General features: G+C 37.1%; 1 protein-coding gene across 2 annotated transcripts in view; it reads left to right on the top strand.

Annotated features, from left to right (window-relative positions):
• The window catches only part of thada (THADA armadillo repeat containing), a 109,755-nt gene that overhangs the window by 36,440 nt on the left and 54,947 nt on the right, over nt 1–18,368 (top strand). For both annotated transcript variants that reach the window (XM_028007547.1, XM_028007549.1), the window contains exons 27-28: nt 6,591–6,680; nt 12,894–13,025. In XM_028007547.1, coding sequence (XP_027863348.1) covers nt 6,591–6,680; nt 12,894–13,025 — 222 coding nt within the window. The remainder of the gene's footprint in view (nt 1–6,590; nt 6,681–12,893; nt 13,026–18,368) is intronic.

The following is an 18,368-nucleotide window of genomic DNA, read 5'->3' as shown; positions in this document are numbered from 1 at the left end:
AGGTTTGCAGTTTGACCTACGGTCAGTGAAGTTTTGGGCCCTGCATGATTGGGACTCCAAAGTGATTTTGAAGTTGTTGGGTAATCCAGCCCTAACTTTCCCAGGGCTTTCTGCTCCAGAACCCTCTGTCTGGTTCCTTAGGTAGTATTTTTACTGGCTCAAGGCCTCTGAGCGCTGTTACCCCAGCTGAGTTGGCTCCTGTTTATCTTCTACATGTGGTTTTAGTCTTCTGTCCAACACCTTGTTCAGCTTTCTGAAATGTAATGCTCTTCTTATTAGAGCATGAGGTTATTTTTATGTACTTGTGAGAGAATTTGTTTCATAATAAATGAAAAATACTATTATGGAAATGATCTCTTTAAGTCGTAGTGATTTGGTTTATTTCTCTTTTAGTAGCGTAATTGTCAAATTTGCCTTCTTCATATCAGAGAATTGCAGTTGTTTTGCAACTTATTCCTATAATTGCAACTTTGGGAGTTTATCTTTTCCGCAGTCTGTTGTGCATCTGGTCCCTGTTATTACCGTGACTTTGTGGTTGTGATCTCTGGCAGCAGAAAACGTATTGTGACAGCTTGTCCACTCTAATATTTGGCTCTCTGTGTGCAGCGTTCTCTTGGTTCACTGGAGCTGGAGAATAAACACATTTCCTGCTCAGACAAACACAATTATGTGTATTTGAGTGTTTGGAAAGCCTGGATTTGATGTTGTCTGTGGGAATGCCAGATGTGTATTTTCTGAAATAACTTGTATCCAGTGACATTCTTTGCTTGGCGATCGTCGTCCAACTAAAGTTCAGACTGATGGCTCGCTACGCTCCGTGACCAGGGATGGATGTCGATGAGATATCGTGGTGGAGATAAATGCAACTGTAAACAAAGCTGACAGAGTGAAGATTGCTCACTGCATTCCAGCCAAGGCCCCCGCGTTGAGGCGGCTTTATCTCAACGCTGCCTCAACTCCTCACTTTGCACTCCACATGTACATATAAAAATGTCCAGATTAATGCCGCATAGGGGCTTTTGAGCGTTGCCGTAAATGTTTCTTTGCCAAGCTCCTCTGGAAGGTTACTCCCTTTTCAGCAGAGGAGAAAGTGTTTCTAAAGGCCTTGGCGTCATGCAAGTGTGTATGGATTTCACAGATTATAGATGCATTTGCAGGAATTTGACAGACTCCCCATCAAGAAAAATACACATCTAAAATGCTTTTAATACATCCTGACCACCCACAGTATGATTAAAGATCACAATCACAAACTAATCCTGAAACAAAGGCTAAAACCACAAACTAAATTTTAATATTAAACTATTAAGGGCGACCTATTATGCTTACTTGAACAGGCTAGGATAGATTTATGGGCTAGCCAAAACATTACATTTAATTTATGGCACAAAATCAATCTTAGATAATGAGATTTTAGTCTGATCAGTTCAGAGCTCAACATTTTCACTCACACGAGAACCAGCAAGAATGCAGCAAGTGGTAAGTCAACAGCAAAACACTTGTCTTTTCCAGCACACAAAGTGGTAAAACCAGCTAACCAAAAGTGCTAGAGTTCTGCTTGGTTGCTAGGTGACGGGGCAGAATTCTGCTGGGGTTGCTAGGCTTCCATGCGGTTGCTAGGTGAGGAGCAGTTCCTGCTGATTTGTGACGTTACTTTTGGAAGGTTTTTGAAATGACTGCTTGTCCAGACACACAAGAATATCAACTTGTTGCCAAAAATCAGCTGAATTGTTTTTCTTAGAAACAAATAAACCTTAGTGTTGCATTTTATACCCTTTTCAGTAGTGAAATGATTATACAACAAAAAATAAAAAAAGGTTTTTTCCTATTTAGTGCACATATTTTAACTTATGATTTTTTGCTTGTTCTGAGGTTTTCGAAATATGCAAATTTTGCTACTGCTAGAAAAAAAAAACCCTCATCTTTTTGCTAAAACTTTTTATCAAAATTGGTGTGTTTCCAGTAAGCAAATTTATCTTTGCGTCTTTTCCATTATGGTCAATGGAAACGCAGCGAGCGTTGCCAAAAAGTCCACACTTCGTCCTACTGATGGCTTTGATCTCAACGCTCCCACAACAAACTTCAAACATCTGCAGCTGTGTGTCTTATGAGAACAGTTCAAATAAATCATTAAAATCATATGACAACCTTTTCTCTGATGAGTGGATGGAAACGCCTCACTAACCTCTTATTTGACCCTTTTCCTTCTCCGTCTAATATGCTCTGACGCTGCCTGTGACCTTTGACTTCCAGGAGCGCAGACTTGTCAGGCAAACAAACTCTCATTAGGAGAACATCCGCATTCAAACACATGTTTTTCATGCAGGTTCTGCATTCAGATGCCATACATTGATCACCATTTCTCTCTGAAGTGTTGCCTCCATGTTGGAGAAGGCCTTTGGACAGGTTTTGTTCTGCTGAATGTGTGTTAGCTTGTTTTCCCCGTCGTTCTGAAAGTGCAGCAGTGTCTCCTCAGTCTTGTGATCAACAGTTGGGCAGAGCAAACCTCTTCCCTCCTGAAGGGACTTGATTTAGACAGACAGAGTCAAATAAAAACTTTATTGGCCCTCAGGCTGAATGGTGGTTGAAGACCGCCAGAGTTAAATATAAAGTTTGTAATTTTATTGACAGTCACATATGTGTTTGAGCGAATGCATAGGCCCAAACGTGACGGTTGGTGCTGCTCACACAAGAATGGGAGGGTTTATTTCTGGCTTTGGGAGGATAAACAAAGATGAAGGCTGGATTTGTTTAGCTTGACAGGATTTGGAGCAAAAACTTATCGGCTCGTCATAACATCAGACATACATACATGTTCTGAAACCTTTATCGCTGCCTTTTATCACAATGTTGTTGTGTTTTTGGCTGTCTTGCGTAGGATATTTTACTGTTTTGGTCTAATGTTGTTCCAGTTATGACTTTTACACGCTATGTGGGGATATTTGAAACAAAAGGCAGGTTTCCTCCACAGGAGCATTTTCCAGGAAGTCATTAAAAGCAAAATGGCAGTTTAGGCTGGTAATCATAGTGTCTTTGTGTGGGTAATATGTTTTTAGCGGTACTGTTAGGGGTCAATGTGGTTTGTTATGCTGTTTTGTCTGTTTTCATTATAAAAGCGGTACAGTTAGGGTGGAGCTACTGCGTCGTGCTAGTAGAAACCAGCCCCTTGTTCTACGCTTTGCTTCATACAAAGGATCTGGAGTCTCAGCTATACGAGAAACGATTGCTTCCTGGAAGTTTTCAATTTTACCCAATTGCTAACGTCTGCTGCTAACGTATGTAATGCGAAAGTTCAACACTACAAAACTTACCATAAATTTCCTGTGCTGTAATCATCCGTCCTCCTCTGCGAAGAAAGAAGTGCTAATCCAAACAAGATGTCTGTTAATGTTAATTCAATATTTGGAAGAATGGCCAACACAGAGGGAACGGCTTTGTTCACTTCCTCCGCTGCCATTTCTAAAACTACAGTCAGAATACAATTCAAAAACAGGGTAGAAAATTTACATAATTGTTCACAAATTCTCCCTCTGTCCACTTGAATTGTCCCGTCGGAGACAAATCAAATCAAGGAGAGAAAAGCCAAAATGTCTGTGAAGTGAGATGAGAATCATGTGGAGCTGCCAATGCCAAGCCGTGTTTCTATCAACGTACTTTTATGCACATTTTGAAGTATCACATATAGCTGAAAAACCTATCACAATATAAGCATTTCATATCAGTCAGTATCGCTAATTATTGATTAGTTTTTTTGTTTCAAATGTTTTAAATACTCCCAAACTGGTGGTGTTGCCGTTCCTGTTTTATCCAGTTTTCGCTCCACAACTTTTTATATTTTTAAGCAGTTATGAGGCGAAACCGTAAAATGCTGCTGCGCGAGTTGCTCAACAGGTTGTTGCTAGGCAACCAAAGAGTGAGTGAGTTAGTTGACAGCACCAAGTTAAGTGAAATTATTAAATATTCCATCAGATGTATTATCTTTTGACATTGATCACGCGTCCGTCACGATATATATTATTGATTTATTGTCCAGCTCTAATGGAAACTTCAAAATTCGAAGTTTTTTTGGTTGCTTGAGGTGGTTTTTGGCTTGTCCGAAGAAGCATTAAGGCGCTAAGCCGGAGATGGAAACACATTTGCCAAGCAAGTTTTACTGTAGCAAACATTTACCTCACATTACTTCTATTTTTCGAAGATCTGTAGTCCATGCTAACTTAGCATAGCGTCATGTCAACCTCTTTCTGTAGCCTAATCTATTGGCTCCAAACTAATGGTTGGGAACATGCTGAAGGTGCTTTTTTCCTCTCTTTTTTCAACATTTTAAAAAGTTTGCTCAAAGTTGTGTGAAAACATAGCTACAGTTCATTGACTGGGAGACAGAAAGACGTCACTGCTTGCGACAAACACAAGACGTTTGTCATCACACTAGTATAGCAGAAGAATCACAAATCATCTAAAACTGGTTTCTTGAACGTGACAATGAGGTAAATTAACTCATTTATTCTTCATAAGTTCAGATCTTGATCCAAGAGAGCAACATTGGATGTAGTAGCACTAGAAATTTGGGTCATGAATGATTGCGTGATGTTGTTTCAGACACCTTGTAGAATCTGTGGTGTAAAGCATTAATGAGGCTCTGAGGGTAAATGGTAAACAATGTGCACATTATGCTGTAAATAGTTGTTGAGTGTGTGATTTTAAAGCCAGAGAAAACAGCCTGGAGTGTCTTATCTGCTGGTAAAAACACAACAGTCTGAATGCTGGTTGCTTGTTGTGTTTGGACTGGAGACTTTAACTTATCCCTAAGAGACATGATGTTACACAGAAGATGTTTGTGTCGGTTGGAGATGATCAACATGTGATTGGCTGAAACTGCTTTAATCAGTGGTAATAACAATAACACTCATAATAGTACACAATAAAATAATGGTGGTAAATTGTCAGGTTATTATATCCTTATTATTAGGGATCGCTGACTCTGCTTGCTCTTCCTTGATCACAATGTCCACAACATCTTGTCTTTACGAGCTTTAGCATCTCGGTTACCAAGAAGAAATATCAATATTGGCAGAGAAAGTCCATCTAATTATCACATTTATTACTAGAATGCAGAATTTGGTCTAAATGCTATGGTACTTTATACCTTTGAAAGCATAAATCAGTCAATCAAGTTTATTTGTATGGCACATTTAAAAGAAACTGGGAGGAGAATTCTGATCTTGAATTTTCTGTGAAAAACCCACATGCTGATGTTTTCGTAATTCTACCCAAATTTTGCTTGGAGACTGAGTTTGCATTTTAGACCGTAAATTTCAAAACATCAGAGTGGAAGTGAGATAAGCTACTAAATTAAGGTTTATTTGACTTTATACAGTAAACTTTATAAATTAAGTTTACTGTATTTCTGAGTTTATCATCTGTGTTTTGAGTCACTCTGTCTGGCTGTTGTTTCCTGTAAGTTTCCTTCTCTTTCTATTGGTTTCTGTTTCTTTGTTTATGTATAGATAAACAGAGATTCAAACATGCATTTTTAAGGGAGATGTTATGTAAAATCTACCTTTTTGAGCATTAGATCATGTTGTAGTGTTATCAAAAATGGACCTCTTTTAGAGAGGACGTATTATGAAAACTTCGTTTTTTGTCGGAAGATTTTGTACTTCCTTTTAGGTCTCTACTGCTTCTAAGAAAAACTTAAGCACTTAAAAAAAAACACCCTACCGGTTTTTGGCATAAGTTAATGTTTTTTTGGAAAATGAGTCGTTTCAAAAACCTCTGGAATCTAACATCACAAATCAGCAGAGTTCTGCCTGTTACCTAGCAACCTCAGTAGAGTTCCACGCATTACCTAGCAACCAAAGCTGAGCTCCAGCACATTTGGTCAGCTGGTTTTACTGCTGTGTGGTAATAATGATAATAAACTTTATAGAAACCTTGCAATAAAATTACATGTATTATAACGAAATAGAGTAATAAATGGTACTAAGTGGCATTTAATGCGCTGTACAATGGCTGCTGGTAATGTTGACTTACTATTCAGAAACCCCTTGCTGGATTCCTGTTGAGCGTGGAGGAGGCTCCACTTGTACTTTTCAAGGTGTACGGTTGTATAATTGCGTATCTGTTTGCAGTCATTTTCATGTGCAAGTGTAAACGTTGAGTTGGGGGGCGTGGCCAGCAGCAAATTATTTGGATTTAAAGCAACATGACGCCCTAAAGCAGCTTATTGGCAGAGCTGAACAGAGTAATATCTTACTATCTATGTCTTTTTTTGCAAAAAATGTCATGACGATGTTTTGTATCACTCCTAGACCTATCCTAACCTGTTCTTAAAGGTGACTTAAAGGTCACCTTTAAGTCAGTATGTAGCAGTTTTATAACATATGAAGTCAACATAGGTACTGGATTGTACTATAAAATGGCTCTATGTGGATGTAAAATACATAATACTGTCCCTTTAAAATGTATGTTTTACACATTCGGACTAGTTACATAGTATAACATAGGATTAATATCAAATATGAGGTCATGGATTATTTCCTGCCGTTATTATTAATCATCGTACCGTTCTCCTTCTCTCCCTCTGCCCACAGGATGACGGGTCGGGAGTTTTTCACTCGTTTTCCCGCTCTCTATCCGTTCCTCCTGAGCCAGCTGGAGGACGCTGCAGCCACCGTGGAAAGGTGAGGCAACTCAGGCTAAAACCTTCATCACTCCTGATGCTAAAGGTGTTTTTTTTTTTCTTATTTTCTCCAGAGGGAAAAACAAACTCTAAACTATTTATTTTCTGCAGATCAAATTCCAACGCTCTGTATTTTGTTCTCACAGCCTTTTTCTTATCACTTGCTTACTTTACTGATTATTTGCTCAAAGCACTGGGCTTTACGGCCGAATAAAGTATATGTCTTTCTTGGTTTTCGTTCTGTTTTTTTGCAGTGGAGGGTTGACTCCTCTGAGGTTCATTGGCCTTATCGCTGTCAGCTCCCCCTGTTTGTAAAAGCCTTGTAGTCGGCCAGCAGCTCCCCAGACCGCCTTATCTTAATATGGATCCAATTAATTGAAAGCTCTTTCAGACCAGCTCTTTTACACTCCCTTCGACCCTTGTTAAAACATTTGCAAATTTCCCACGGAACCAGACCTCGGCTGTCTGACTTCTTGTTTTTTTCGCCGCGCCACCCAAACAGACCCGACCGCGTCATGCTATAGGGACACACAGCGGGACAGGAGGCAGCAGAGCAGCTGTTTGTGGTTTCCAACTGAACGTTCACCATCAGACGGCTCCAAAATAGATGACAGACTCGTCTTTTTTTGTGCACATGCACACATTTAGTGTTTTGTAAATTGGGCCAAACAAAAATCGAGATCCAGAGAGAATAGAGGACGTAATTATGAACCAAACGGCAGAAAAACAACCAAAAGTACGCCAGAAAGTAAACTGAGGGTAAAGCAAACTTGCTCTCTGCTGTCTTCAAGGAAGTTTGTTGAAAATTGCAACATTTGTTACATTTTCAGCTTTTGTGTTTCACTTTCACACTGCTAAACGAACCAAACGCTTTGAAAAACCAGTTCCCCTCCTCGCCTGCAGGGGCACTGCGCCAAGAATCACTGAAGGAAACAACATGAAAACCTCTGAAGAGGACAATGAGCACAATGTCCTTATTTACAAAATGATCAAAAATGGAGTGGTGTCAGATATGAGCAGTTTTAGGATTTCTCGTTTGTCTTTGGTAAAAAGACCAACAGTCATTTCTCCTGCTAGGGCTAAACTAGTGCGTTTGCTTTGATTGTATTTACCCAGAATACCCTGCGCTGGAGTCCACTTCCTGCCTTTGGAGCAAACTCCAGTCCGCTTGATGTTCACATATTGATTCACAGCGCACAAGAGTTCACTTCAACCGAACCAAGACTGAGGTTTTTATTTGGACCAGAGTAGGGCTGGACAATATGGCTGAAAATCTTATCACAATATAAGCATTTCATATCACTCAAACAATAATTATTGGCTAGTTTTTTGTGTTAAATATCTAAAATACTCCCAGACTGGTCCTGTTTTATCCGCAGTTTTCACTTCACAATGTTATTTTTTTTTGTTTGTTTTTAAGCAGCCATGAGGCAAAAACGTGAACTGCTGCTGCGCCAGTTACTCAGCAGGTCGTTGCTAGGCAACCAAAGAATAAATGAGTTGCTAGGCAACTAAAGAGTGAGTGAATTAGTTGATTCCATCAAACGTGCCTAGCTGGCTGTGAGAGGTTGAGCTGCTAAAACCTTTTCCTCTGCCTGCCAGAGTGCTGTGCAGTTTTGGATTGGAGTTCAGTGAACGTATTGAAAATTCTGCGAGATAAATTACCAGTCTATCTAATGAATATAGATCAAAGGTCATAAGGTCGGGAATTCGATCTCAGCCGGCTGCATCAAGGTTTGATTTGTCCTGCAGATTTTTTTATGCCTGCTACATTTCAAAGGCGTGGATGTTGGGATTTTTTCACTTTTAATGAGTAAATAGTCAGGAAAACCCTAAACTCACGGCTCATTTCTTCGGTTCAAAGTCACATTCTGTGCACATTTAGATTTCTTCCAAACTTCGTTGAGTGGTTAAATTTTTTATCTTTGTTATTAACCTTTATTTCACCAGGAATGTCCCACAGAGATTAAAAATCTCTTTTACAAGAGAACCCTGGCCAAGACTGGCAGCAGCACACAGAGTTTTCAAAACATTCACAGCAGAACAGAGAAAGTTAACACCCTCATAAATAAACTAGTAAAAAGATTCCTCAGGTAAAACATCCAAAGAAAAATGATTTCTTCCCCAAATGAGTGAAAACAGCCTTAAAAACATTTAGTGGCAACGTCTTCAAGTTGAAGTTTTTCTCCATCTGGTTCCAAGAAGATGGTGAAGAAAACTGAAAATATCTCTTTCCTAGTTTAGTTCTTGGGACTTTAGTCACCAGAAGTTAAAGTAAGCATTTGAATTGTGAAAGTAGTTTGATTTTATATGTTATATGTTGTTATTTGGGCAACTGTTCCCTCTGGGTTTGGATGCTGTGCAGCTCTTATTTACCTTCCTTGAGTTGTTATGATGAGTAACCGTGGCGACAAGGCATTGTTTTTACAACTGGAAGCAGGTGATTAGCATCTCAAAGCTCCGATAGCACCTGAACGACGACCAAACAGCCAGACAGAGATTTAAACAGAAGCAACAAAAGCAAATGAGGTGGATTAGCAGCGCTTGCCAACAACTATTGGTCACTGAAATATTGTCTGTATAACATGCTAGCAGATATTTAGCAGTTAGCATGTCTTTACAGTGATGAGATTATCATAAAGTAATAGTCTTCAGTCAGAGGCCTTTTCAGATTCGTTGCAAGACTGACTGCTACTGAAGATCCTTCCTTCCCGCAGCATCGCCATTCACGATGACATTTAATTTCCCTTTGGGATGAATAGAATATTTTTTATTGAACTGAATTTAGGGCCACACTAAGAAAAATAAAATAAAAAAATAAAATAAAATTAGGAAAATAAAGTCATTATATTACAAGAGTAAGTTTCTTAAAGAAAGTCATATTTCAATAATAATCATACGAGAATAAAGTTATAATATTTCAAGCATGAAGTCGTAATATTATGAATTTATTCCTGTAATACTATAACTTTATTGTAGTATTTGATTTTATTCTTGTTACTTTATTTATTTCTTATATTTTAATGCTCAAAACTGTTTTTTTTGTTGTTTTTTTAAGTGTAGCTTAGAGTTTGAGGCTCCAGATTTATTTGTTGACTTCATTATCTCAGAGCAGCGATCATTTCTGTCTGCTGTACCAGGTTTTATCTCGTAAACTATTCCATGTCAGTGTCTGAGTTTTTAAAGTGATTAGTTGCAGCGCTCTGTCTTATCTTCAGCTCCCTTCCCTTCCCAGGATAACAACGTCTGTATCATATTCCAGCGGTTTTTGAAACAGAGCTGATGATTTATTTGTCTGAGGCAAATAAGTGGAAAGCTTAAGCTTTGGTTTACTTTAGATATTCTTTTGTTTACGTCTCTGCTACCATGTCCCTTCCGTCTAAGTGGAGATTTCAGAATCTTAAGGTCACAGTGTTGTGTTTCCTCTCTAAAAACCCGATTTAAAAAACAAGATGTCCTGAAATTGTTGGAGATGTTAAAAGGTACGGAGGATGGAGGATGTTTTTCCTTTTGCATTCTCTTGTAAAACTTTTGCGTCGTCTCGCAGTAATGTGCTGGTCAGTTCATTCGGCGTAATTTAATACTTTTTCTGCTATAATATAAGGTTTTTGTAAAGTACTTGAGTGACATTGCCTCCCCACCTTCTTCAAATCAGACAAAAGCAGTGTCAAACGTTTGTGCAGCAAACTTTTCGTTTGTGCCGCTGTCATTTTAAAGATATTAAGAAATGTTTCCAGAGGTTATTTTAAGGTCAACCAGCCCCCTGCTTTCTTTAAATCAAACAAAATTGGTGTCAACTCGACTACGTTTGTGCAGCAAAATCTTTTGTTTGTGCTGCTTTGAAGATATTAATAAAAGTGTAAAGGTAATTTTGATGTAGTAAAAGTAAAAGTCGGGGGGATGGTTGACCTTTTGCCCTTTAACTTTTTTTTTTACCTTTAACTTTCATTAATATTTCATTAATTATCTGGTAATCTGTGATGTTGTCTGCAATAAAATCACAAAAACAATCACAAAACCCTGAAGGGACTAATCAGTGATTATTTAATTTTAAGAAACATCTATTGAATGCTGAAGCAAACATCTATTTATTGATATTTAAACTGTTTCATGGGTTTTATCAATGCATTCTGGCCCTTTAAGAACATTCAGATTTTTGATTTGGCCCAAAAAATAAAAATGAGTTTGACACCCTGCCTCAAAACGTTATTATATAAATTTTTAATCAGTTTTTTGCACCAAAAAATTAAGAATGTACAGACACGTTTTCTCTAAACCTCTAAATATTTGAAATTTTAAATCGACATTTGTGACCAAGGAGTATTTGCTAATTTATTGCAAGGGAACGCAAACCAAAATTTTTTTCCCCTCCGTAAAAATTAGGAGGACATTTTCTTTTTCTGCTGGATGTGTGACCTCACATCCTGTCGATCTGATTTTGACAGTTTAAATATTTGATCGCCTCCAAATTGGCTGCGGTTACGTTTCCCATGAAGTGGACATGAACGCGCTCTGTGTGGGTTTGCTGAACGAAAAGCACACGGCGTTGTCACGGGGAGGTCTCTGCGAAGGACGCCGCGTTCACACACTTTTGGTAACATAAGCAAAACATTCATGTTTGCAGACCTTCACAAAGCGCAGCTGCCAGCCCTCACTGCTCTATAAACAAAGACATTTTCTTTTTTCCTTCTGATCTCCATTTTTAACATAACAGGAAGAGAAGAAGTGAAACTCTTGTGGAGTAAAAATTTAATTTCCTCTCGTGTTTCTGAACCGCCAGTGAGTCAGAGTGAAAACTTTGAACGTTTTGGCAGAAATGAAAACGTTCCTCTCTGACTCAGCTGGAAGGGATGAGATTTGAAAAGATGGAGATGAAAAGCTCAGTCCAAGGACGGAAGAAGAGTTGACCGTGTCAGAATGTGTAATAAAAGAAAGTTAATGGCGCACAGTTTCTGTATGAAGTTATGATGAAGGTTTTTATGGTGGCATTGATGCTCTCTTAAATATAAATATTTATATTTATATAATATAAATATAAAGCAATGACTTTCCTAAAAATAATGAAAAAAATATATTTCCACAATAAGATGACATTAAAGTGTCAGTAATCAGCATCTATCATAGATATTTTATTTTCTAATATTTTGTATTTGTAGCTTAATATTTAATCTTTAAACTAAATATTTTGTTTTGGAACTGACATTTAAAAATTTGTGAATAAAACTTTTTGTTGTTCTATAGTGACATATATTAATTTATTCAAGTTATTTCACATTTTCTACGGCTGAAATGATTAATTGGATCAATCTGATTATTGGTAACATGGTCAACTAATTTTGTTGATTGGAGTTTGCATTTTAGACAATAACATGTTTGTTTTCCTATTTATTTACTTTGTGTTTTTATGTACTTTTAATATTGTATAAAATAAACATAAGTGGTTAAATAAAAATACAGAGTGTGCCCATTTTTAATCAACTAATTGATAAATCATCAGAATAATCAACAGAATAGATTATCACTAAAATAACCATTTGTCACAGCCCCAATATTTACATATGTATATTTTTAATACAAATGTGAAAATATGGCTTTGAAAGATGAAGCCACATTTTTTTTGTCGATGGCAGACTAACTAAACTACTGCTTTACAATCAGCAACCCATGACTGAAAATCATTTTATACAAATATCAGTAATGCATAAAAGAAAATAGTTCCATTTTTCCCCCAAGATTATTTTGTGTATTTTATAACCTAAAAGCCCAACAAAATAATGGTTCTTTAAAAATGAAATTATAAGGTGAGTTTTTTTCTAAAGGTCATGTAGCATTTAAATAAGTTCAATGCGGCTCGACCTTGGGCACATCAGAATGTCATCTGCAAACGTCATAATCTAGCTATGACAATGCTAATGCTGCTAACTGCTCTTTGTAACTGTGAAGTCACAAATGAGTTGTCAAAGTTTGTTTACATCCAGCAGATTCTAATTTTCTGTTCTTATGACAAGCTAAAAAATGCTAACTGCATGAGCGTCATTTGGCTAAATGAAGCTAACTAAATTAGCATAATTTAGCTAAATGATGCTAACTATATTCTGCCTTTTGCCTAACTGGTCTTCTTGATACATACCAAAAAATATAAAATATTCTTGCCTTTGCAGGTAACAGCTAAGCGTCTCTGCTAACATTTGGTGGTTTGTGTGTTTGTGTTTAGTGACAGCGGTCATGTGACGCTCCACCCCAGCCTGTTCTTGCTGCTGCTGGTGCTCAGTCGCCTCTACCCCTCCCCCATGGATGGGTCATCCTCTCCTCTGGGTCTCGCTCCTTTCAGGCCCTTAATCATAAGGTAGGAGTGATCCTGTGCTCCATTTGTATTGAAGGCTAAACCCTCATGTGGGAATTTTTCGCTAAGTGATCAAGCAAGCTAACGACTATAAGCAATACAAGCAGTAACAATGTATGTCTGTATTTTTTCATATAATAAAAAAATAATCAAAAGCGCAAATAAACAGTTACTTATAACTGAGCATGTCTGTCTTTAGCATATAAATGGCAGCCATTTTTTAATTTTTTTAGCTTGTGTTATTTTGAGAAACTTTTCACTTTAAACCCAAAGTTTCTGACACTCAAACCCAAACCTGAATTTGCCTTCGTACTAAAGCATTAAACCATTTTTGTCGTATTTAAATTCAATCTTGTGGAGAAATACTGAAAAGTAGAACCGTTAAGCATTTACTTTGACTGCAGCGAGTTGTTTGGGTCAGATTTCTTATCAGGCATGGAATCAAGATGGCCTCCATTAAAGATTCACTAATTGAATATCAATATCTGTATTGGTCCCAATAGTGAAAAAAATGGATATCAGTGATCATGTGGATGACCCATAAGGGCAGATAAATCTGTGTAGTCTAATTTTATGCTTTGGGGTTAATTTATTTTACATAATAATTAGACTTCCTACCGTTTGACAGAAAATTTGTTTCAGTTTATTATTTCCATGTTTGACCAATGTAGTCCTCCTATTGTTTTTGTCAGTTTGTTTCTTTATTTATTTACATCGACTGTTATAACCCAAATTAAAGTTGCCTTGACATGTTGGACCACGTTTGTGGCACTATTGGTGTATTTAAATGTATTTATTAAATAAATTAGTAATTCAGAACATTTATGTCTGTGTTTAAAAAAAAAAAGAAACATTTTAAGTCAATTCAAAATTGTTTATCTGTATTAGGTCGGTATCGGTTAATACTGAACCTCAGATATCAGTATTGGAAGAGAAAAAAGGGGATTGGTGCATCATACTGGGCGCTTTGTTCTAATTACATTATCATAAATATTAGTATTTTGACCTCTTACATATGGCGGCGTGTTGTTTCCCACCAGCTTTAAAACTTGACGTGAGCAGCAGCTTCTCCTTTCTCTGTTGGTTATTGCTTATTTCAGCTGCTTGTTCTGTTTATTTGAAGATAATTAAGCAATAATTACAGAAATGTCAGCAACACAACTGCAGCTCCACGTGTGCAACAATTCAAAATCGCTAAAAAAACACTCGCAGTCTCAACATTACTGACTTACCCTCTTTATATTAATGTTGACGCAGGTGCCTCTGTAACGTTTCTATAAACGTCTTCAGTATTTTTGTTATTTTACAGATGCATCTCGCAGATCTCTGTCATTTTGTACGTTTTAATGTTTATTATGGGTGGAAACGAGATAAGCTTTCTGTTTTGGTTCTGTTTTTGTCTGCTGAGACTCCCCAGCTGTCTAATCTGGCTTGTTTTCATGTGATGTCTTGTACTTCTGTGGTTGTTTGACCCGTTTAGTTCTGTTTTGTTTCTTTTATTGTGAACCAACCAGGCAGATGGGAAACTATGGTTACAGCCTTCACTTTTTCCCCTTCGGATTGGAGATGAGGGAAAATACTTATGGAAAGTATTTGGGAGGAGTCTAATTGACTTTCACTGGAAAACTCAGTTGAAAGGTTGGCATCTTGTGTTCCCTCCAACATAATCTGCAGTTCCAGTAAGAAACAAATGGTTGTCCTTTGTAAATAGACAACATGTCGAAGAAGAGTGGAAAAATGGTCTTCATCATGTTTTGGCTTCCAGTTCAACTGACATTATTTGCTTTTATAAAGTGAAATGCATTTATATCATGTTGAAATTAGCCTAATATTTACTTCTTGTTGACTTGCGCCCAGACTGGTGATTAAAGTGAATGTTACTCTACTTTATGGTGAAATACAGCGCATCTGAAAAGCATTCACTTTTTCAACATTGTGTCATGTAAATGACACAATGACACAATGCCTTATTCCAAATTGAATTAAATTAATCTTTTTCCTCAAAATATTACACACAAATGCCCCATTGTGATGGCAACGTGGAAAAAAAGTAGGCCTAAATGATTAATCACGATTAATTAATTGAAACTAATTTCAACTTTAGTATACAGACTAAATAAGAGGCCATTATTCAGAGCACCAATTAAACCACAATATATATACGGTTTGCATTTAAGATTAAAACAGCTTTGTATATAATTATGTTTTAGCCAAAACTCCTCAGGTGGTTTAGTTTTAGCTTCACCCAATTCAAGTTCACTAAAGAAATGGTATTTTATTGGGTTTTAGGCAATCCAATGTTTATTTTCTTCTTTTAATAAAAATAATTTAATTATTTGTTCATTTGCTAATTTTAATGCATTTTTAGAAGTGGTTAAATGAAAAACGTGTAGAATGTGCCATTTTATTTTAATGCGATTAATCTTCCGAATAATCAGTTACTAAAATAATCTTTAGTTTCTGTCTTAGAAAAAATATCAAGTGTTTCGCGGCTTATTAAAATAACAACATTTTTTTCCTATTACTAAGCAAAGTTTTTTGGTCAAATTACTGCTAAAATTAAACTTTGCACTGATATTCACATTTACAGACAGTGGATGGAATTGTGGATCATCGAATTGTTTAGGAGGATGAAGTAAATATTTCTAATAGTACTTCAATATACCATATTACTCCATACGTTACTTTTCTTACCCAACTTAGACTTACACTTATTTTAATATTTATTTAACATTAACATCAGATTTTGGACGTTTTGTTCAACCAAAAAGTGAAATTTAAATCTAAAAACACCAAAATATGAACCAAAAATTCTAAAAGTAGACATTATGAAGCAGTTAATATTGATTGATTGAGAATCAATCAATTGTAACTTATTAAAGTTATTCTTCTAGTTTAATTACTTTTTTCTCGTAATTTTATCTTTTATTTTTTGTTCGTATGGCTCTAATACTCTGTCGCAGTAGAATGAGAAACCTTAACAACAGTAATAAATTAAATCATTTAACAGTGAATTAAAACGGTTTTGTGTAGTTCAGTTGTAAAGTTTTTATCTCCAAAGTTTGGTGCTGGAAAAGTTTGAAAACTTTCCTTGAAAGGTGCTTGAATTTTACGGTGGGAAAAGTTTATGTGCAGAGATCAGATCTTTTTTTGCCTCCTCTTTCGTTCTCCAGCTCTGATATTTACTATTTTTCTGGTGTCTTTGCATTTCACGACGATCTGGAGGATTACGAGGAGCGGACACGTTATTTGCAGCTGCTGTTGCCATGGTGATTTACCGTCTCTGACCCGCTCACCTGGCTCGCTCGGCGCTTCGTTAAAGGCTGCGCGTTAACGAGCGGACCGCCGTCTGAGCGGATGACGTACCGGTGTTTGTCTTTTCGTCGGGCGGAAAGCGAACGAGTGCCGGGAGAAATCTGCTCTGACCATCAGCAGGGAAAAAGCTTTGCTCGTGGGTTTCATGTCTGAGTACGACGGGTGGGATTGTGTTCCCATCAGGACCATAGAGAAGCTTTTCACTGATGTGAACCGATTTTATTTCAGCGTAACCAACATCTGCAGCACTGCATGTTTTAAGATTTATCCCTGCCTGTTTTATTTGGCTGAATAAATTTTTTTCTGCCATTTATATAACCCTAGGATTAAATTTTAGCCATTTTTTTATTTATTTAGAAAGTCAACCCACTTCAACATTGGAAGTGACTATACAGCGCCATGTAAAAGTTTTCAAATCCCTTAATTTTTCTCATTTTTTTCAGTGAAACCACAAACTTTAGCCTTTTAAAGTGATGAGGCAACACAAAGTGATCCATAGCTGTGAAATGGGTGGAAAATTATCTACTTTTCAACATTTTCCAACTTAAACTCTGAAAAGAATCCATTTTAATTCAGTCCCCATTACTCTGACACTCCTGAATAAACTACAGTGCAATAAATCACCTTCAGAAGAACATACAAGTAGATCCCATCTGTCTTACAGCTGGGAATGTAAATGTCCACAGGAGACTCGGCAATCAAAAACATACAGGCTGAACTAAATCAAAGCATATTCATAGGTTAAAATGGCCTAGTCAAAGTCCCAGCATAAACCTTTGGGAATTTTGTAAAAACTAAAAATCGAGTCATCACAGATGTTACATTTGCAGATAACCGACAGGAACTCACTAGATGTAGAAATTTGATAGTTATGAACTACTTAAAGTTAGTAAAACTCCATGAGCATGAATGTTTTTATTTTATTTTATATTTACAGGTTAAAAGGGCAGTATTATGTCAAATCAACTTTTTTGAGCTTAACATTGTGTTATAATGTTATTCCCTCATCAAAAACATGTCTGGAGTGTTGATTTGATTCTTCCGTGCATGTTTGAGAAATTATATAATTGCCATGGCAACCATTCAGTTGGTCAAAACACGTGGGTGGACGCAGCCCCGCCTTTAAGGCACAGCTCCTCCTTGGATCTGCAGTTTCCAAGTTTCAGAGCTTCCGCCTTCCTCGTGACACTCGGCTGCTTCGGACTAGCCAGCAGCAATTAGCGAACAGTTACTGCAATGCCGGTAGAAATGTTGTTAAGGTCTTGATAGAGGAGAAATGTTGTGTTAATTTCCTGAAAACAGAGTTTCAGAAAGAGCAGGAGTTTTTAAAGAGACAGAGGCCCAATTTTAAAGTGTAAAATTTCTTTTAAGTCATATTTGATGTACATATAGCATTTTTATAACAACTAAAGTTGACACAGACACATAATTCTTACCCCTTTAAAGTCATGCAACAACTAAAACAGTTTAATTAGTAACGTAAGCCGTTGGTTTTGTTACAGTTAAAGGCTCACTTCCTTTTTCTCACCGGAGAGAAACCTCGATGTCCTGGCTTGTTTCGCAGTTTCAGGGGAGTAATTTGTTCTCTCGGCTCTGCAAAATGAGGCTCAGATGAGCCTCGTTGTTGCCAGTCAACAGTCTGCCTGCGGATCCCCTGGGGGACGCTGCCATTTCTAAAATTACACCCTTCCTAACTGTCATTTCCTTTTACAAAACAGCTTCATTGGGACAAATTAGCACAGACAGCTAACATGTGGGCCACTAAAGGAGAGTGGTAGAAAGTGAAGACTGAGCCAGTTTATTACCGTCAGGTTAGTTTTTATTTTAAAATATTAAACGTAAATTGGTTTTTCTGAATCTGTCAAACAGTATAATGACATAAAATAAAAAGAGTCTCCTTTCCTAGAGCCTAAAGAAGCATCGATACATTTTTGTTCACTTTTGAAATAGCTATCTGGGGTTTAATATCGGCCGATACCGATCAGAGGAACACTGCTGCCTTCACTTAAAATGTTACTTTCTTTTTTTTAA

This window comes from Xiphophorus couchianus, chromosome 22 (assembly GCF_001444195.1).
Source record: "Xiphophorus couchianus chromosome 22, X_couchianus-1.0, whole genome shotgun sequence".
In the NCBI taxonomy this organism is placed as follows: domain Eukaryota; kingdom Metazoa; phylum Chordata; class Actinopteri; order Cyprinodontiformes; family Poeciliidae; genus Xiphophorus; species Xiphophorus couchianus.
The sequence above is the reverse complement of the archived record's forward strand: the minus strand, read 5'-3'. Positions and strand labels throughout refer to the sequence as shown.